Source organism: Vigna radiata, chromosome 7 (genome assembly GCF_000741045.1).
Source record: "Vigna radiata var. radiata cultivar VC1973A chromosome 7, Vradiata_ver6, whole genome shotgun sequence".
Classification (NCBI taxonomy): Eukaryota; Viridiplantae; Streptophyta; class Magnoliopsida; order Fabales; family Fabaceae; genus Vigna; species Vigna radiata.
In genome coordinates, this window is record NC_028357.1 from 41,006,108 (window position 1) to 41,028,697 (window position 22,590).

A 22,590-nucleotide genomic window follows, 5' to 3' on the forward strand; every position below is an offset into this window, starting at 1 on the left:
AAAGAGATGACACTGTCAAAAGCCATATCGGATCAAGGGATAAAGAATCTAAAAGAGAAACTGCAAACCCTAAGTGACTATAGAAAGGGTTTCGTTTGGACGTTAACAAAACATAGATCGAAGAAGCAAAACAGAAAGGGGAGAAGTCAAAGCGGGATCGACCCACCCTGATACTAACTTGACATTAGCAAAACATAGTTCAGGATTTAATTAATCTCTTTCATAATTTTCTATCTATAAGAATAAACTTAAAAAAATACATAATATATAGGATAATCCTAGACACAATATAATCATAATAAATAAAGTAAACCATAATATAATAATGATAAATAGGATAAATATTCTAAAAAAAATATAAGAAAATCTTAGCCAAATAAAAATTTATATTTTCAAATAATAATATATCAAAGAAATTATTTTATAAACATTAAAATTTAAACTGATTACAAATTATAAATAGTATAACTTACTATATTACAAATCATAAATATATTACAATTGTATGAATAATTTAAACGCAACATTTAAGATGAGTTCAACTTGAACTGATGCTGAAAAAGGCCGAAAGATTGCACAACAATATGAAATTATTTATGCTATTATTTTATTTAAATTAACGACTTATTGTATTGATGATTTTTATTTTATATTTTAATGGAAAGTACTTTTTGTTATGTTGACTACAATCAAATGCATTCTTGACCACGATGACTAGCGATACATATTAATTAATTTTTACTTAAGCATCAATTAATTTGATGATTTTGTATTCTTGCTTTCCTCAAATAATAATAATAATAATAATAATATTATTATTATTATTATTATTATTTATCTTTATTATTTCTTTCAAAACATTTGGTTTTATTATAAACATATTTACATATCAAATGTTATAAAAGTTATCATGTTCAATATACTTACATTACTTAAAAGTCAAAGTGAAAGTTAATTTAAATATTTATTTTTTTCAATATTTCCTTTGAAGCGTTTTTTTAATAATAAAACTAAGATAGAGTTCTAATTTATAAAATAGACAATACCTTAATAATGCAAATAATGACCCTACTCAAATGGATTTGAGATTGGAACAAGTCCTAACATAAAGTTAATTTAATCAATTAATTATTCTTAAAAAAACAACCAATTAAAGCATTAATCAATACTTTTAATTATTATATTTTATTCGTTTTTATTGGTCGTATTTGTCGGGCTCTTGAAATGTAAATGGTATCGCTTTTTTAAAGTCCACATAATTTGTCATTTTTAGGTTTTAAATGATTTCTTGAGTTTTATTGAAAAATATAAAAGAATATTTTAAAAGTCGATTATTTAGATTGTTTGGAGAGCGTGTATTGACATTTGATATTGTGAAAACAAAAATCATTATTTTCTGTAATAATAAAATATCTCTAAAAATGATTAATTTTGTTATAAACATTTTATTCATGAAAATAACAAAAATCATTAGATATTTTATATATTTTTTAACAATCCATCAAAATCAAGTTGTGAATAAAATTGCCCTTATATCAGAAAAGTCAAGTCTTTCATAAATGAGAAAGCTTTATTCACTAGCCTTATCTTGTAGAGCAGAAGAAAAGGTGTTCCAACGGTTATCTAAGCCTTTTTCACATCATAATAATGTCTGTTTCATGAAAACAATGATCTTATGTAGGCAAAATGAAGCCCGTGAATGTTTTTTTTTCTTATAATATACCAAATAAAAAGAGCTAATGATTATGTCTTACGTTACTGGTTTCACTGTCCCACAATAATTTACACTAAGATTTGGTCCAACATGTATTACCAACCACGTGACCCAACAGCAAATTCCTGCCAATTTTTTTTAACGTTGTAAAAAGACAAATACTTGTTTTATATATGCCTCACCAATGGCATCTGCTTCATCGATTCACTCTCAAGGAAAATGGAAACCCTCATTTCCCAGTTCACATTCCTCTCAGATGAACCTTTGCATGACAAAAGTTTTGATCTTTTCACAACAGAAGACCTAGTAAAGCTGTTTGAGATTGAGTCATACAAGGCATGGGTAGCTGTGGAACAACAGAAAGAGGTGGAAGAAGCAGAGGCTACTGTGCAACAAGCAGAGGATCACTTTGGTAGGATCATGGAAACTGCCATGGAAGAGTTTAGGTACTTTGAAGAAGAGGTTGAGAGAATGTCAAAAGCTGGAGTTGATACCTTCGTTGAAACTGCTGAGAGTGGAAGAAAAATGGAGGAAACTGCTACTTCTGTTGCTTCCAAGAGATACATCAGTGAGGTTTCAGTTAACTCAGTCATTTCTTCTAGCAAAGTTCATCCTTCTTAGCAACAGGTATTGAAGACAAAATGCTAATTCTTTAACACATCTTGTATTATTTACAAAGTGTATATTTCTCACTATTTATTTGACCAACTTAATTTATGTTTTTTTAATTTGTAGCCAACTATTGAAAGTAAGTGTATTAAAATGAATGTGTGAAATGGTAATATTGTTTGCACAAGTTAAAATTTAAGAAGTTATAGAAACTACAAAAAAAAAAAATCACAAATTAATTTGTAAGAAGTTAACTTTGATTTATTTTTTTCTTCAAAGAATCTCTATAAAGAAACTGGTGCATACATATATAGTGAACTGTAAAATACTTATCCTTTTAACCTTTGTTACTTTTGTTTCTTCAGTTCCTGTTCTGGTGCTTTTGTTAGAAAAGTGGAAGGATTACAACTGAATTGTGTCAAAACAGATATGAAAATGGAGAGATACTGATTATTCAGCAATTACAGAAGAAAGAAGATTAATCATTCTTGTTCAATGGAAATCCACACTTTTATTTTTCTGGTAGATCTTAACAAAGGCTCAGCATTCAGGCAACTTAACCTGTGGAAGTTGAGAACTGTATTTTCGTGGTTTTAGCCCATTCTGTTCTTGTCTTTTATTACTGCTTTGGTCCCAATTCTTTGACTAATTCGTGTAAACAAATATCTACTGCATTCATGCTTAGTTTCTCCTCTACAATAGCCGATTTTAGTGTTGAACTTTTTGCTTCTTCCTGCTCCATCTGCCTCTAAGATTATCTATTTAGTGGAACTTGTTTGATATAAGAAATAATTTAGCATAATGCAAAAAAAAAGTAATTTAATTTAATTCTTTGGAAATTGGGAGTGAATACACATTTGCATCAAGAAATATGTAAAATATAAGTAACAAAATACTCTTCTTTAAGAACAAATGATTACAAAGAAACAAAAAAGAAAAGGTAAAATATACATTTCAAGGAGTCTCAGGCTCCGGAAAAACTCTTTTCTCCATGAAATTGATGAAACGTTCAGCATAAGTCTTGGGTTTCACGACTGATATAGTCATAGGATCATATTGCAGTGATTTGCAGGCATGCTCAAGTTTCTTTTTCACAGTGTATTCCTGCAATATGTCAATTATGCCCATGTACAGGACTACATCATAAACCTCAAAAAGCTCTACTTCTGATTCCTCCACCTTGTCCTCCTGAACCTTGCGTGTCGCTTGAGCTGGCATGTTTACTCCTAATTGCACTCGCAGCCTGAGTAACACACCATTTGATATATGATATGTATCATTGCAATGCAATGCAACACAATAAAACAGGTGATTTCTGCTAAGAATTGTTACTAAAGAAAGGGACGAGAAGTATAGTGGAAGAAGATACTTGTAAAGGTGATAGCTTAATGAATATTATTGAAAAAGGAAGCATACAGAATAAAGTTACAGAGGATACCTTGCAGTACCAGGAAGTAAAAGATCAACTTCCTTGTCACCGATGGAGTATGCTCTCAATGTATTTCCTCTAATGTGGGGTCCAGGTGCAGTGTTGACAAAGCTGGGTTCATGAGCAACCAATAACAAGCCTTTGGGAATGATCAACTGCTCCCCTTGCTTCTGTGCGTCTGGTAAAGAAAAGCAAGTCAAAAAGTGCTCAATCGTACATAAGAAACTGAGGAACAGATTCAAGAATAGAATAGAGACAATGGAATTAGTTTAGCCAACTTGTATGATCGAAAAAAGTGAAATGAGTTTTTACATAAGTTAAAGTTAGTTTATGTATAAGCTAATTCATAAAAAATCTTACACATAATTTTTCTAAACTTTTATTGGTTAACTTATGCAGAAGCTAATTTCAATTTATGAAGAAGTCCATTTTATTATTTATTATTTTTCTCTCCTTGAGTTTTTCTTTTTTGGAGAAGTTTGTCCAAATAAATCCTAGTTACTTGATAAATCATGCTAGTTTCTTTCTAAAATCACTAATTTTTGAAGGAAAACTCCCATATCAAGCTCTATAATGACATCATAGAAGGTACTTACCATCTTCGGAAGGTAAGCTCAATTGAGGCTGCATTAGTCTGGAAGGTTCAACTAAGGCCTTCAGATTCTCCGGGGCTCTAAAATGTAATCCCAACAGAAGACTGTAATCAATTATGTGCTGAGACTCCAAGAACATGCAGTCTAGAGAAATTTGTCTGCACCAGAAAAAAACAGATTTGTATCATAACTAGAAGCTCAGCTTACTGATCCTTCAGTCAATGAGTATTCCAAAACAACTGTCCTGATAAATATTTCAGAACATATACGCTCAGGCAACACTAAAATTCACAGAAAGAAGTAGAATCTTCAATAGTAGGATGTAGAAACCAATCAGAATTTCATGCAAGATAGTAACTTTTAATAGAAATAGCTTTCAAATAGTAGGAACTTACTTGAATAGGGATTCTCGTAACTTTTTATCCATATGAAATTCATATTTTAGATCAAGATCTTTCAGTGTTGTATTACTATTAATTTTTTCTTCCTTTGTATATCTTCCTTGAGAAGACCCCTTCAGATCATAACGACGGTGAATATGCAATTCTGTGCAGAACATATTCCCCATGACCACAAAGCGCACCTAATGAAGAGAGAAGGAAATATTTATCCATCAGCAGCAACAACAAATCCTTTCCTCACTTGCTATGGTGGAAAACAAGGATGTTTATATCTGTAGTACCAATTAAAAAGAAGCTAGAATTGGATATTTGATAATACCTTTTTCCCACCTCTTAGTGTTATTCGATGGAGACCAAAGAATTTTGTAATAAGAGTATTCTCATAACGTCCTACGTGATGGTAGTACTTAGGAAGCATATTGAGCATAACCTACAAAAAGAGAAAAAAGGTATGTACATAACCATGAACTTTGGAATTGTCATTTAATTGGGTATATCATAAGCAATCATTAGTTTCTCTGTAGAAGTGACCTTTTAACAAACGTATGAACAACTTTTTACCAGAAGAGCTCATCTAAATACAACCTCTGATGAGCTATTTTGGAATTGGATTTCATGAACTTTTCCTTCATTTGTCATTAGATTATAGGCACTAGAACTAGAAGTACTTACAGTGTCTATGGAACTACAGAAATCAGACAGATAGCCATCATCTATTTTAGTCTAGAAATGTATTTTCACAACAAAAACATGTCTATCCAGAAAAGGTGCATCATTATGTGGCTTTCTTAGATATTTTGGAAGTGGATTTCATGAACTTTGTCCTTGAAAATTGTCATCAAATTATCTTTCCTCCATATAACAAAAAAATACTTCTGTACCGAAAATTTCCTTCCAAATGGCCTAAGCAAGCCATTTTGGCATGGACTTCGTTGAACATTGTCCTTAAATTTTGTAGTCAGATTAGTGGCACTGTCAAGCATTACTGGTTTCTGTGAGGTTGGGTAGCTGATGCCAATGGAATTTTATATCACTCTATTGTGTATATGTCCTCTAATATGCTTGTGTATACAACTTCAGAACTCGTAAAAAGTTGAACTCATATACCACTTGTCGAATTCAACACAAGACAATTAATGCGAAAATGTTCTTGATCCACGATGGAAGAAAAAGAGGTGATTGCAAACCTTTAGTTCATATTTTTTCAGTGTCTTTATCACGAATCTATCATCTTGAGAAAGAAAGAAGATGCTGCCACTTTTTCCTGGTGAAGATATGTCCCTTAGACCAGAATCACCACAAATGGACATCATGTACTCTGCAGCATCTAATTTGAACATCTCTCTCAAATTCCTGGAAATATATGCTAATGTAATTATGCAAAGAAAGCACAAGAAAAAAATTATGGTGAGGCATACATAGATCAAGCACGTGAAATCTTCAATTCATTAATGGTCAAAGTGCAAATTAAAAAATAAGGGGTTGCTTATGTTGAGTCAGCCAATAAATACATCTCGAACTATCATGTGCTTCTTAACCATAGCCTTGACTCAGCACTCTTTGACTCCAATATACCACCATAATCTCAAATTCATGTATATTGATTTGATGATGACAAATTTCACATTAAAATTGGTTAAATTTCCTTCTTTTATCTGTACCTAAGGGAAAGGGTTGGGCCAAACTTTCAACATTATTCTCCAGTTTGGAAGTTCTTCATAGGAAATAACTTAAGGTGTACTATTAGTTTTATAAGCTAACACAGCAAACAAAATTTAAGAGAAGCTAATGCTGTCATGTCTTACAACTTCGAAATAAATTTATCCCACTGTAGCCATATGGAAAATGTCTAATAAATTATGCTAAACATACAACTCTTCAGGTGTACAAGTAGTTAATAAATACCTGAAGACCATAGGGCAATAATCCTTCCAGTAGAAATCTATAGAACAATGTGGAGGAGTCAGCTGTGAACCCTCCTTGGGGAAGTACATCCTTATCCTAGCTCGATCCCCAAAATNAGATGACCGAACTTCACGTGCAGGCACTGGTGTAATCTTTCCAACAGTGTACCTGAGAATTCAGCCAAATTTCTTTAATCAAACCTTGATATTGAACAAAATACCAAATGGAATAAACCAGACACNTTAACTTTGATTTAATCCATACTTTTAGTTTNTTTGAATAAATAAAGTTATAAATCAATATCAGACAAAAGCTCTACATGCTTTCAACAGAATACATTATTCAATCCTCCTATTCACTCATCTTTCTGTCTTTTTCCCTCTCAGATCAGCCTGAATGACTAACATCTGATAATCACACCACAGTACCGACATTATCANCGTACAAAAATACTATTGTCAANGGTGATTTAAGNCATTATTTTCTACAAACTAAATAAGCTCCCATCGGCCTTGAGAATAAGCCTTTTTGTGATGATGACTCTAAAACCTTTGGGATAGTCACTCTATCATCTATGTATTCTTTTGGAATTCTTGTACATAAATAGGTTTACATTCTCTATCCGCGTCCAAATACGTCTGCTAGTAGTGCTGTTAACAACATGAAACAAATCATTCCTTATCTTTCATTTGTAAATCAATGAGCAACTATGTATCAATACACTCTAATGTGCACTAAGTTGCTAACTACACGGAAACTTGTTCAATACTTCTGAGTTATTATTTTTTAGGATTGAATTCAACCAATTTTCTGGTTGAATCACTTCCTACACAAGGTCTTGATTTTAAAGTAACAATAAGTATAATCCAGCAGAAAGGTGATAATAGTGGTAAAAGATACTATATCAATTGTTTAAAAATAGGTTAGAAGGGAGATGTTGGATTATGTAATTTACCTGATGCCAAGCTGCAAATTAAGCTTCAAATAATAGCTCTGGCGGCCCCCAAAAATATCAATCCATGAACTCTTCTTAACCTGCTTCACACTAAGCTTATTTTGCCGTTTGTTTTTATGTGGCATTTCTGAATAATGCCTGATTCTCTCCATATTTAGAACTCCTTGCATATATTCCCTTTCATAAACCAAAGAGGGTGATAATGAGGCCTCAGATTGACTTTCATTCAAAGTCTGTGATAATGAGGGTGAAGAGTCACGACATATGCACTCTACAGAAGGACTGTGAAGGCTAAAATTTGAATCTAATGATGAAGTCCTATGTGATATTTGACGTGAACTTTTTGATCTACCACTGACTGAAATCTTTTCAGAAAAACTACGTGTAAACTTCTGTTTTNGAGGCTTATGATTTTCTNTATTAGATAACAAACCACTATCATCACTGTTAAGAGAGCACAACTTCTTTAGNGATGGTTGTTTACTACCAGCAGGATAGAATGTTCCTTTTCCATCCTTTAGGCCCTTACTCCATGTCCCTATATAAACCCCCCCATCTGCAAATTTATACACTCCAGATCCTTGTTTAAGTCCATTTAACCAACNACCATCAAAAATATCACCATTAGCCCACTTCATAACCCCTCTTCCATTTATTTTACCACTTTTCCAATTCCCAATATATATATTTCCATTCTCCCAAGAATACCTTCCACAGCCTTCACGAATTCCTTCCTTCCATAAACCATCATATACATCTGAATTGGAATATGTCTTCCTCCCAATCCCATGATGAGCATCCATCCTCCACCCACCGGTATAAATGCAACCGGTAGAATGTGTAAAGGTGCCATGACCATGAAGGAAACCCCCAGAGAATTCACCCTCATACTTTTCTCCTCTCGGCCATGTAATCACTCCTTTCCCCGTCATTTTCCCATTTACCCAATCACCTTCATAAANTGTCCCATCTGACCATGTGTACTTTCCTTTTCCATGGGGAAGTACGTCCTTCATTTTACCAATGTAGACATCCCCATTTGCAAAGGACTTCTCTTCAAACCTATACTTTACAAGACAGAGATAGCATATGAGACACGCAGAACAGAAAACGCTTAATCAGGACAACATAATATACACAACACAAGGGCATAAATGAGGCAGAGAAAGAGTGTTTATGAATATTACCTTTCACTGTCCTCCATGTCTACCAGTTTTTCACTGATTTATTTGGATAGCTCCTATAAAGATTCTATTTCCCTTAAAAGGTTAAATGTATCACTCACTGATATAATAAGGAAATTCATCTCTGCCTTCAGCGCCTTTATGACACTATTGTGCACCGTGGTGAGCTCTGAAACAGGTACAACCATCATAATCAATCTTAAAATCAACCCTTTAGCAGGTTTCTACACTGAAGAGTTTTTATGGAATCTTCCCAAAAACAACAAGAATAAAATAAATAAACACTCCGCTCGTGCTCAAAAATATTATGTTCAAATTCAATATTTGGAATTCAAAAACTTGTAAAAGGAGACTTCAACCACTGCTGGCAGGAAGGTAGCGAAGTTGGTTAATAATGTGCATTTACAGTATATAATTAAAATATTTCTCCATTGGTATATTAAAGATGTTGATTATGATGCATTACTTGTTTCAATCATATACTAACAACAGAAAACCAACCTTGCTTTATGTATAATTTTTACGGTGAATAATGAAATAAAGAGGAGGCAAATATTGCATAATTTGTTTCATTACTCTCTCATCATTTGCTACAAATAGAACCACGCAACCAGCAGATAAACAACAAATTATAATGTATTCTATAATGTAATCTACATGTTCCTTTCTAAACCAGCTAAATACAAAGCTGCCTCTTTCAGCGTCATTGCAAATCCTCTAAATTTTACACCTGAAAAGATATGCTCGTGCTATCTAGAGCTATGACAACCCAGGAATTTTCTGTATTCCTCGTCAAAGGAGAGTAACAGACATCATACATACAACTCAGCAAAACAAAAAACAAAAACGCACACCTCATTTGCATATTGAATCAATACCCCCCTTAACATATTACGAATCAATACCCCATTTGCATTCCACCATCTGCATAAAAGAAGTAACTACGCTTATATTCTTCCATAAACACTATCTGGGTCAGTTAAGCAAAAGGGCATCCAATCCAGCAAGAGAATCTGCCATTTACGCGACTAATCCACAGCGCACCACACAAAATCCTAAATTCCACAACCACAAAAATTGCAGAAGAACAACTTCACTAACCTCGGATAGATTGAAGCGGCAACGATGACTACTGTCTTGTTCTGTGTAGCAAAAACAAAGTGAAACCAAGAAGAAGAAAAAGAAGAAGAAGAAGAAGAAGAAGAAGAAGCACGCCACCCCAATAATCAAAACAAAACTGAACCCTTTCTAAAACAGTTTGAGACAAAGCTCACGAATCCTTGTCCAACTGCCTGAGCCGGCAACTGCCCCACCACCCGAAGAATTGATTACTCTATAGAATAGTTGCAACTGATTATACCTCCAGCTAACTATATATGTACTGTGCTCAAATAGAGACACGTCACCTCTTTCTCTCTCTCTCTCTCTCTAAACTTATGAACATGAGAGAGAGAAGTGAGAACAGTAAACATGACACGAACTTAGCTCTTATATTATGACTTTTGTTGTGTTTTAACTAACAAAAAACATAAGCACTGTCCTATGAAATGGGTGTGTTTCTCCTTCCCATGCAGAGAAAAAAAAAATGCCCCTTTTAATTTAACCCACCTGAAAATCCCACTGTTCGGTGTGGGCACAGATTCAAGTTTCGAATCTCCAACACGTGCCACTTCCTTACTGCATCATACCATGAACGAGAGGAAAAAAGTTTACATTTTTATTTTCTGTGCTAGTCGATTCAGATTTTGCATACTCAAAAAAAAATAAAAAATTAAACTTTAGGAATAAAAGTGCAAACGATGTGAAATTAGTTATTGATTACGTAAAGGGTTTTTTACACGGTCAATGAATTCAATCATTGTAACATTTAACGTAATTTTTATACAAGTCAATGAACTTGTTATCATAACACAAATTATACATGTTAGAAAAGTTAAAAATTAATTATATAATATATATATATATATATATGTAGGACATGTCACTATAACAGAAGACATAAAATTGTGAAATATATTACACACTTGCTGGTGATACAAGGTACCAACAGTATCCCTCACGAAAAGGATAATGGCCCAGTGATTAACACTGCAGAGTTTCCTTTCTGTAAGCATTAAAATATTAATATTAATTTCGTTGTAGAAAAAAATACCCGGTATTAACATCAACATTAACGACTGATTTTTATATTCTTGGTGTTTTATTTAATATATGTTACTTGGTCAAAATGTAGGTTTAATTGTTTGAAACTTTGAACTATGAACTTTGCTGCTCTTCAAATTTCCCTTTTGAGATGAACTGGTTTAATTAAAACGTTTTATGACAGAGTTACGTGGGTTCTGAAATTTTGGTCCCACTTTGACCAAAAATTAGGGTTTGTTTTCCCTATAAAACATGTAACGTGGTCACATGATGTATTATTGGCATTTGGCATCCAACGTAGGTCTACCTTTCTCAATTATCAGGGAATCAAACTCTTGTTAATAACTCCATTGTAAAAAGAAAAAAAAAATTACTTTACCATCTCAATCATAGTATTAAAAATCTCAGCATTCTCTTGATGATGCATCGATATCAATCCACCACTTGATAATATAGGTCAAGAAAGAACTACATCAGCAATGAAGTATGAAAATGTCACATGGCATATATATATATATGGTCATGTGCATGAAGAATTTGGACTGTAAATATATATATATATATATATATATATATATATATATATATATATATATATATATATATATATATATATATATATATATATATATATATAAATTATGCATGAAGAAAAAGTGGCTGCAGAGAGATTCTTGCCCTAGGGGAGAGGTAGGAAGTGGGGCTATTGTACCAAAGCCTGCCAAACATTATTATAATTAAGAGAATTAATAAAGTGGCTAATCATGTTTATATGAATTGTGTTGTGACAACCTATGTTATTAATAATTTATTGCATGCTGATTCAGAAAGTTAGTTTGCAAATATATAAATTAAGAGTCTTTTTTATCAATACATAATCCATGAACCGTCCATGTAGTTTGGCATCTTATTCTTCCACCATGCAAGGCTTTCATAGATGCAAAGTTAACAAAAATATCTTTAATTAATTTATCCACTAATTAACAATATATATAATTTCTTCCCACACAAAAATTAACACTATTATAACAAAAAGTGTGTGTGTATGTGTCATATTATTCTTCCACAATATTATATCTAAACTTTGATTGGGTGCATACATAAATATATATATATATATATATATATATATATATATATATATATATATATATATATAATATCTTATTACTTTGCCAACTAAAAATTGAAGAGTTATCGAGAATATCTTTGACCAACTCACTAATTAATAATTTCATGCCAAAAGTAAAACAATTAGAATTTTTCCTTTTATTTCTCGGTCTATGAAAGTTATATAATATAGTGTCTCCTCTTTTAATCAGCATGTGTTTTATGCTTTGTAAATATATTTTTAAAGAAAAATTAAATGATTTATATGCTTCAATCATTCACAAAAAGCAAACTAAATTAATATTCAAAGTGTAATACTAACAAATGCATATTTTGTTAATCAATTAAATAGATTCTAAATTCAAAATAAACATTTAACATGACATTTTCACGAACCTCCTAGTTTATGATATCAAAATGATACATTTTCAAGAAAAATTCGTCAAAGACATGCATTTTTCACACCCTCTTTTCTAGATTTTCTTAATTATTTTCCATATTGTCTCCTACGTTGAGATAACATTTTTAATTGTAAAACTTACTTAAACTTTTACGGAATATGCATGCAATTCAAAAGTATGGTATATATTTTCAATATGTAAAAAAAATAAAAAGTTAAGTGAAAAATATGTTATCACAAAATGCTCTTCCTAAACAATATTTTTAAAATAAAGTTAACACACAATTATTATAACTTCACTTTCTCCACATGCCCCACGAGAGAGAAATTGTGCACAATATAATATATATATATATATATATATATATATATATATATATATATATATATATATATATATATATATATATATTGGTAGCATGCACTTTCCTGATTAATCTCCAATGTATAATTTATATTCTTTATCATTCCACGTGCCAAAGCAAACTCAGCTCAACGGTGACATTTTAAGACTATAACTTTATATTTTGACACGTGTCAAAAGATTTTTTAAAAATAAAACTGGGTAAGTTATATTGTTTGATGAATAATATGTATTAGAATTCATGTAATAGTTAAACTCTCACTCTTATAATTATAATCAATGATATTATAAACAAGATTTCATTATACTAATATAGAATAATGTTGGAAGTTCCACATCGGATAGAGATAAGACCAATTTATAATATATAAGTGGGGTGCAGACCTCATCTCACAAGCCGGTTTTGTGGGGTTGAGTTAGACCTAAAACCCACTTCTAATATGGTATCAGAGCTATGGTTAGAGCCTATCCTAGCGATATTTGTTGGGCAGATTGATATGTATATACATCGGCTCGGCGTGAGGGGATGTGTTGGAAGTCTCACATCGACTAGAGATATGAGGTTGAATTCGGCCTAAAACCCACTTCTAACAAATAATACTCAATTAACCTAGATATCAATAATAAGTCATGCATCCTACCCAAACACTAAGATAATGTCAGATTAAGGTTAATCGTTAGTATACATTTTTACTACATTTATTACATTAGCGTTTTATACAAGTAAAGTAAAGATGAACCAAAACCTCTATTTTAGATCAGTGATATAAATTTATGCTTTATTTTAATTCTTAGTATCAGAAAAACTACGATATTAAATTTTTATATTATTTTATATATGTTTAATTATTAAAATACTTTTATTAATATTGAATTCGCTTTATCCTACAATTGCACTGATGAATTTTGAATAAATGTCTTCATGGATTCAATATCATTGATCAGTTTTAAAAACATTAAAACAAAATATCATACTTTAAGATAATTTTCTAAAAATAAGGTTTAATTATGATTCAAGTCGTTAATAAAATTTTAATTGAATTTATATTAGTTCTTTTAGTTTATTGAGTATTCAATTTTTTTATTTTTTAATTGAGTTAGGTTTTTAATTTTATATTATATTTTTCATTTTATATAGTTATTCTTACTAAAAATATATGAAATTATGCAATTAACATAAAAGTAGTTATGTGGTTATTATAAAATGACAAATGACTTTTAATACTTTCACTGAATGAAAATATGTTGGATAACAAAATTTTTTTGTTCTCTTAACAATTTTTACGTAGTCATGTATAATAATCAAAACATTGTTCCTATTATCACCATTGAAGGTAGCTTTTTTTTGTAAAGAAGGTAAACCTTTGTCTAATTTGATTTGATGGGATAAAAAAGGAATTCTTTTCATCATGCATAAAAAAATTGATTGGACTTGCCCACTTTTTCATAAGTTATATATTTATTTAGGAAGTTTTTTAATTGTTTATACATTCAAGAAATTTGATTTATTTAATTCTTTAATATGTATATATATAGATTAACTTTTACAACCCAACTTGTTGAACTGTCATATTGGCCGGCTTAAATGGATTCATGGCGGGCTGTCGGAGCATTTGAATCATTTATCATTTATTTAAATATAGTATTCTTACATTTGAATTTTTCACAATATATCAAAACATGTTTTTACATTAAATATTTTTTGTTCACACAATTCAATGGTTTATTTATTCAATTTTCATCATTTTCCTTTTTAGGGTTTTTAAATGTAACATTAGAAGAACTTTCCTCCTCCATGGTTCTAATCATCATCTAAATCACGAAACTCGTCCTTCTAGGTGGAAGTACAAATTATTGCTTCAATATCTTTTTGACAATATATGACTTCTATAATTATTCAGAATCCTTGAACTAATGCCGAAAGCAAATTTAGATATAATTGTTGACTGGTTAGGCTGAGCAAGTTAGCCTACTGGACTGACATGTCGAGTTAAACAAGGATAAGTTTCTTACATTTTAGTTTTTTTAATGATGTCAGACTGGTCTATCTGACTAGATGGATTGACTTATTGAACTAGACGAGACAAATCATATTAGTTGTCATATTGAAATAGTCATTCCAACTCACTTTTTTTAACTGGATTGTCAGATTAATCTCGACTTTTTTACCACCTCTAAACATCATTAGTAATATATCTTATAATTATGGGTAAACTTGGAAGCATCAACTTATCACTACAGGAGCTCTCATTATGATATATGCAAAGAAATCAAAATATGTGGTATTTTCCATTTTTCTTTAAAAGAAAAGCCAATGTCTACATATTACAAAAATGATTAAAAGACAAATGAGAACGAGAGCATGCTGAGAGACGATAAAGACATGTGTAATTTTTTATTGATGTTCAAGGAATCGTGTTAATCCGAAATATCTTAGTTCTTTAATAAGTGTTATTTAGTTGAGTTACTATATAATGTATTATTTAAGTTTTAATTTTTTTTGTTTTCACTTTTTTTAGTCCATCCTATTATATGTTTTCTCTTTCATGTGTGAGGGAACATTTTCAAATGAAAAAAAAAATCTTAAGATAACCGAGAGTTGTACAACTCTTTACAAGTTTGGTACGGTTTTTCTTCTTATATTGTTTTTTTTTGTCATTATTCATTATTTGTGTGAGTACTTCTCCTTTATTTTATAAATAGTTTTAGTCTTTAATAATTATTGATTTTTTATCAGTTTATCTTTTTTTTCCTCCTTAATTTATCTATGTATAGTGTTTAATTATCATTTTTAATAGGGTTAAATATGTTTTTAGTTCTTATATTTTGGGACGATTTTGGTTTTAGTCCCTCTTTCAAACTAAGCTACAATTTAGTCCTTCAACTTTAGAAAACTCTGATTTTGTCTTTTTTACCAAATTTTTTTAACTTTATTTATTGTTTCAAGGATGTTTCATTATAGCATTTGGATTGTTTACACATTTACACATTTTTTGCTTTAATGTTAACTGAGAAACGCGTTTGAAACAGGAAATAAAGTTTAAAAAATTTGGTAAAAAAAAACTAGAGTTTTATAAAGTTGAAGGACTAAATTGTACCTTAGTTTGAAAGAGGGACTAAAACCAAAATCGCCCTAAAATATAGGGACTAAAAACATATTTAACCCTTTTTAATAATTATAAAATCCTAAAGAGAGAGTAACCAAAAGATGAGCCTCTTCCATGAATTTATATGAAAGAAACTTACCTATTGAATGATAAAAGTAAGTACAACCTTTCAAGGAATAAATCCACAACTAATTTCATTAGACACGTCTTCTATGATAAATCTATATTGATATATTGAGTTAAGTTTAAAAAAAAAATAGTCATGAGATGAAAAGTGTTTATTGTATAATTATAGGAAAAAAAAAAGATGAAACATTAACCGAGAATTAAAAAATTAAAAAGAAAACCTAAATATTGAAAACCTCTTTCCTACAAGAAAGCATATGCATGCATAGGTATTTTGTTTGTTATGGGAATTAATAGCTGGTGTTCATTCTTATTCTTTTCCTACTCAACTAAAGGCATCTCATTCCTTTTTTTCATACTTCCATTTATTCTCATATTTGACTTTATTGCATTTTTCGCTAAATAAATATTTTTAATATATAAAGTTATGTCATAAGCAATAAAATTCACAATAAATAAATATCTAAAGTTTGAGTTGTAATAGAGAGTTATCTTTAACTAAAAAAACTTCAACAAATTATTAAGATCCAATTAAGAGATGGAGACGAAAGAGAGGAAACTAATAATTATATATGATTAAAAACATAAACTATGAAATTATTATAGTTTGAGATTATTGAAAGGAATTTTTTCCTACTTGCTATAATAGTATATATACGGAGTGAGAAAAGAATAAGAATATATGAATGAAAAAAAAAAAGAGTGACATTCTCATTTTCCACGTTATGATTTCTAACTTATAATACATGAGTATACAGATTATAATGCATTTTTAAGTTAATTTTGGTCACATTTTATATCAAAAAGTGTATTGCAACATGATAAAAGAAATAAAGTTAAATAAGTTTATAATTCCTAAAATTTAACGTGAAATTAAAATTTGTTTATATTTAATTTTTTATGTATTTTTAATCTACAAATTTTAAAAATTAATATTTTTAATATTTTTAATTTTTTTAACGTATGCTAATATTTAAGTTATTTATATAATTTAACGTATTTATTAATTTGTAAAATTTAGAAACTAAAATGTATTTCAAACAATAATAAATTTTAATTTTGATTCAAAATTTAAAGACTAAAAATATATTTTAAAAATACTATCTTCGATTAAAAAAATAAATATTTTAATTCAATTTAATAACATTTAAAATTTAATTTCTATATTTTTACTAATAAATATAAAAAACTTTAGTTTCAATTAAGTTAAACCAGAAACTTTAATAACATTTATATTGCACACACAGAGTTCATTTTCTCAGTTTGAAATTAGATTTTCCAACCATTATTGGAAATATTTTTATAAATAATTTTTTGCCGAACTTTAAAGTTTGAAAAACTGAATTTTTTTTATCTTATTCATTTATTATGCTTTAGTGTTTGAAGAAAATAATTATAATTAAAAAACAGTATTGTTTATCAAGGATACGTGTCTAGTATTTTTTTTTTTAAATTAAATCAAAATTATGTAAGTTCTTTGTAATAAGACAAATAAATAATGAAAGTTCGATCTAAATTAGAGTGTTTTAATTTAGAATTTCACAACTAACACAATTTATATGTAAATTGTTTATGTTTAAGATCTATTTCATATTTAATTCACTTAATTGTTTTTTCATTATGGATGATAAAATGGGTAAACTTTTTATTAATTTAAGTCTGATCTTACTTTGACATGCTAAAAACAGGTCATGGTGAGGTTTGTTACTTAAGAATAAATTAACATTTACAACTCGATCCATCAAGTTATTAAACTAGTATGTTTGTTTTTTATTTTTGACTTTTTACATGAAAATGGAAAATGACGGACTTTCGGGTTTATTCTAAATTGAAAGGGTTAAAATGAATTCTATCAAACCTTAGTCGAATTATAAGATATTGGTCGAGTTATGTCAGAATCCAGTTGAATTGTATTAAATGTCGATCAGACTAACGAGCTAACCTGACTGACCTACAAGACTAGCTTGTCAAGTTGGGAGATAGGTTTTGTCAGACGGTCAAACTAGATAATACGAATTTTGATGGACTACCGGATTAAAGAGGTCATCCTGATTCAATTTTTATTGAAGAGGTCATCCTCAATTTTTTTAGTTGGCTTTTAGATTCATTTTCCTCTATATCTCTTTCTTTCTTTATTTGGATAATATTAAATGAACACATTCTCTTCATTTCACGATACATTCAATAAATAGATATTTGTCTCACCTTCCATCTTTGGGTCTCCCCAAATGATTATTCCTTCCATCAATATCTTTCTTATGCAAAATAAAACACAAGATAAAATTTAAGAAGAAAAAACACAAATCAACAACATAAAACGAGGAACAACAATACAATTTCTACAATAACTTCATTTGAATTAATTTCCTCCAACAAATGACATATTCATCTTCCAACCCATCAACATTTCATATGTTCTAGCCACCTCTCCATTATAGCCCCTCACGTTCCTTCTTTTCAACCTCACCACTAACTTTTCCCCCTCAATCACCAACCCTCACTTCACCCAAATTCTAAAAAATATAGAAAAAGAAGGAAAGAGAGGGGCAAAATTGCAACGGTCCTTTGTTGGAGGAAGCAATCAATGGTGTGCCACACAATTTGCAGAGTATTTCACCAGTTGCGTCATTGGCAGCATTTGCATGTGCCATGGATATCTCCACTCATTAGGACAAACAAACTCTAAACCTGAAAAAGGATAAAATAGACATGTCAACTTTTGTATTTGTATTATAATTTTAAAACCTTTGACACGTATAAGCTACATCTTACCACATTATCACTCTCTTAACATCGTTACTATAAATCTAATGATATTAACTTGATGGAAACATTTTAAAGAATTTATGGACACAATCGAAGCCAAAAAAAGAAAAAAAAAATTAAGGTGAGACTAATTTCAAACTTTCAATCCAAAGTAGGGATAACGAAAAATTAAATCTATTTTTTTAAATCAATATAGATTGCTTTTATTTTTAAATTAAATGTTTATTAAGATTTTTTTAATCTACATTAACAAAATATTCAATTAATATTAACCTTTTTTTTCTACTTTTCAATCCATGTTACATGTTAGTTGTTGTTTTTTCATTAAACAAACCAGTAAAACAAATACAGTGAGTATAATTCAAGAGTAGTCTTTTCAATATTAGATAAGAGAATTTTAACTAATATTTATTGGAAGGAATTATAATATACATTAATACAACCTATGTTGATATAAACAGAAAAAACTTGTTTGATATTACTAAAAAACATCACCACTATTGATAAAGAAAATTTTCACTGACATTAATTAAAATATAGCTTTGACTTAACATATTAAAATAAAACGTTTAATATCTATTTTGTTATTTTAGTTTGTTAGTTTTGTTGAAAATGATCTTTCTATTTTTGAATTGTTTAAAGCAGTTTTGTTTTTGTAAAAATGATTTAATTTAGTCATTTTTTTTGTTGATGGTATAAAAATGTCCGCAACTAATTTTAAATGACCTGTTTAGTTCTGCAAAATGTGTCACATGACATGGTTATAGTTTTTATTTCACTTTTTTATACTTTTCTTTTTACTTTATTGTATTCTTAATAGTATCATTTTCTTGTTAAACACATTGCTAGCCACCACTCCTCGCATCCAAACCACCACTAAAAATTCAAAACCCTTAACCACTGCAACCATCATCTTGCAAAGGAAAAAAAAATTTCAGAAACCTAAATAAAAACCCTAATCCAAATCGCGAGATCAAAACCTATAGAGAAGAATCAAGAACAGAAACCCCAAATAAAAGAACCCAAAGCAAAACCCTAATCCCAAATCGAGAGATCAAAACCTGTAGAGAAAAATCAAGAACAAGAACCCCAAATAATAGAATCCAAATTAAAATCCTAGCCCCAAATCGTAAGATCAAAACCTATATAAAGAAGAAAGCCCAAATAACAGAACCCAATTTCAATCCAGCCAATCACAACCCGTAACCAGAAAAAGAGAAAACGATCCATAATCAAGACAAAGGAGAAGAAGAAAACCCTACGAAACCCACAAGGACACCCAAATGCTGGGCCTATCCGAGAACCATAAACAAAAGGGGAGAACCAAAAAATACAGAGGAGATGAAATTTCTAATTAGGATTTCATGATAGTAAATTGAGGTTTAATTAAGGTAAAGTAAATTTGATTGTATTGAAGATAGTTTATTTAAGGTCAAACACTTTTAACATTGTCACATTAATTGGGTTGATCTTACTATGTATTTCTGCGGTTAACATTTTAAATGCCATTAGCAAAAATGACTAAAGAACCATTTTTACAAAAGATGTGACCACTTTGAACAACTCAATAATAGAATGACTACTTTAAACAAAACTATCAAACTAGAAAAGTAAAATATGTATTAAATTTAAAATAAAATTAATAATGTCTAAAAAAGAAATATAATTAACTATTTTAAAGAAAATTTGCGATGAAATTTATGAAAAAAAATGTCAAATTATAACAACTAAACTTTAGTCAAACCAATAAAATAATGGTCTCAATCAAATTGGAAAATCCCATAAATTCGAGTCAAAGAAATAAAATATAAAGACAAAAACAAAAATTTTAAAATATAAAATTTTAAAAATTATTTATTTATATTTAAAAATCTTGAACTTTAATAAATTTAATTAGTTTCATAAAATTTTTAAATTTCAGGTTTTTTCTTTTAAATTACTTAAATAATAAATTTATTAAAAAACATTTTAAGTCCTGTCTTAAAATTTCCTTATCTAAAAAGGCTACGTTAAATTTGCATACAACAATAATAAAAGTAAAAAGGAACTATATGGTGTATCATTTATGTCTCCTTGATTTATTCTCCTCGGGATAAGAAAAAAAAATCACAATTAGCGTTGTTGTGTGCTAAAGTGCGATTAGATATTTTGTTAGTGATTGAGTGATAGATGTTGGTGTGGTGTTAAATGAGAGTTTGTAAGTGGATTATGTCTGTGATAAGGGTTAATTACTTACAACACAATTAAATCATATTAATTACTTATATATAGATCTAATTTTCTTAAATTTACATTTTCTGAAAAAATAATTAAAACTTAATAAAGAAATAATATTTAATGAAATATATAGATATGAATTTTTACTGAAATTAGTCAGTGTTCAATCGCTCCACTCCTATCGTACTAACTCACTCATTTCACTCTCCGGAGGAACCACTATGGGAACGCTGTACCCGAACCCGATTTCGCCATCCGAAACCCGAATCGGGTGGGTCGGAATCGGCGTAATGGGCTTTGCCATGGCCTCTCGCCTTCTGTCGGCGGGGTACAGTCTCACCTTCTACGCCCGTAACCCCTCCCACCCCAACGCCCTCGCTCTTCAATCCCGAGGTGCCACCCAGGCCCAATCCCCGGCCCAACTGGCCCAACTCTCCGACGTTCTCTTCACCATGGTGGGCCACCCCTCCGATGTCCGCTCCATCCTCCTTGACTCCATCCTCCCGGCCCTCCGCCCCAACTCCGTCACCGTCGACACCACCAGCTCCCACCCGGAGCTCGCCCGCACAATCTCCTCGAAGGCCCGCGAACTCGGTGCCTGGGCTATCGACGCCCCCGTCTCCGGCGGCGATATCGGCGCGCGCGACGGCACTCTGGCGATCTTCGCGGCGGGGGAGGAAAACGTGGTGGAGTGGCTCCACCCTATCTTCTCGATCCTGGGGAAGGAAACCTACGTGGGCCCCGCGGGGTGCGGGCAGAGCTGCAAGATCGCGAACCAGATAACGATCGGCGCGAATTTGGTTGGGCTGAGCGAGGGTTTGGTTTTCGCGAAACACGCGGGGTTGGATTTGAAGCAGTTCGTGGAGGGTATCAGAAATGGTGCTGCGGGTTCTAAAGCGTTGGAGATATTTGGGGAGAGAATGATTGAAGGGGATTTCCGACCAGGTGGGTTTGCAGAGTACCAGGTTAAGGATTTGGGAATGGGAGTTGATGTTGTGGAAGGAGGCAAAGACGATGATGTTGTCGTGTTGCCTGGGGCTTCCTTGTGGAAACAACTGTTTACTAGTATGGTGGCCAATGGACAGGGAAAGCTTGGCACGCAAGGGATTATCTCTGTCATTGAGAGGATCAATGGGATGAACCAATGAATCAACGAATAGAAATTCCTGTTCTATGCAACCAAATAAAATGCTCATGTTGTAACTTTTACTTTAAAATGCTTAAGGTGGAGCAAGTGTGTTGTGTTTAGTTTAATCAGTGCTGTCTACAACTTTGGATTGCTTCTTTAGTTATGCTGATTGTGTTTTTTATGTGTCACTTGTAAAAATTCATTCTGGTTTAACTCAGCAGAAAAATGCTCATTCTATTGGTTTTGCTTCTATTTTTTTAAATTATACTAAGTATTTTTAAAAAAATATATTGGGAAAAGAGATTAAAATTTCTTTATTAAAAGAAAAAGATAGAAGTTAATTAAAATTTATCACAAGAAAGCACTGTTTTTTAAAATAAAAACTGAAAATTAAAACCTTATTAATCTTATGATACATAAAACATAGAGAAAATTAGGA

At 30.7% G+C, this 22,590-nt stretch overlaps 3 protein-coding genes across 5 annotated transcripts; 2 read left to right on the plus strand and 1 right to left on the minus strand.

Moving 5' to 3' along the window:
* Positions 1–1,901: 1,901 nt before the first annotated feature.
* Positions 1,902–3,062, plus strand: LOC106767775. The gene is made up of 2 exons (XM_014652724.2): positions 1,902–2,341; positions 2,689–3,062. The coding sequence occupies exon 1, from the start codon at positions 1,934–1,936 to the stop codon at positions 2,333–2,335; it is 402 nt and encodes a 133-aa protein (XP_014508210.1). The 5' UTR covers positions 1,902–1,933; the 3' UTR covers positions 2,336–2,341; positions 2,689–3,062.
* A 71-nt stretch (positions 3,063–3,133) lies between these two features.
* LOC106769281 (phosphatidylinositol 4-phosphate 5-kinase 7) lies at positions 3,134–10,302 on the minus strand. Of its 3 annotated transcripts, XM_022783716.1 has the most exons (11): positions 9,892–10,302; positions 9,645–9,714; positions 8,794–8,959; positions 7,607–8,668; positions 6,652–6,819; positions 5,934–6,099; positions 5,066–5,176; positions 4,741–4,928; positions 4,349–4,503; positions 3,762–3,930; positions 3,134–3,566 (listed from the first exon to the last, which is right to left on the minus strand). In XM_022783716.1, the coding sequence occupies exons 3-11, from the start codon at positions 8,808–8,810 to the stop codon at positions 3,278–3,280; spliced, it is 2,325 nt and encodes a 774-aa protein (XP_022639437.1). In that variant the 5' UTR covers positions 8,811–8,959; positions 9,645–9,714; positions 9,892–10,302; the 3' UTR covers positions 3,134–3,277. The 3 variants fall into 3 exon arrangements, with proteins under 3 accessions (XP_022639437.1, XP_014510316.1, XP_022639438.1); XM_014654830.2 differs by lacking the exon at positions 9,645–9,714; XM_022783717.1 differs by lacking the exon at positions 9,645–9,714 and having other exon boundaries at positions 7,607–8,673.
* Positions 10,303–21,160: 10,858 nt separating this feature from the next.
* On the plus strand, positions 21,161–22,388 carry LOC106767169 (probable 3-hydroxyisobutyrate dehydrogenase-like 2, mitochondrial). Its single transcript, XM_014652008.2, has one exon. The coding sequence runs from the start codon at positions 21,244–21,246 to the stop codon at positions 22,168–22,170; it is 927 nt and encodes a 308-aa protein (XP_014507494.1). The 5' UTR covers positions 21,161–21,243; the 3' UTR covers positions 22,171–22,388.
* Positions 22,389–22,590: the final 202 nt, after the last annotated feature.

Coding starts and splice junctions, on each gene's coding strand:
- LOC106767169 (XM_014652008.2), top strand. CDS start 21,244: ATGGGAACGCTGTACCCGAACCCGATTTCGCCATCCGAAACCCGAATC.
- LOC106767775 (XM_014652724.2), top strand. CDS start 1,934: ATGGAAACCCTCATTTCCCAGTTCACATTCCTCTCAGATGAACCTTTG.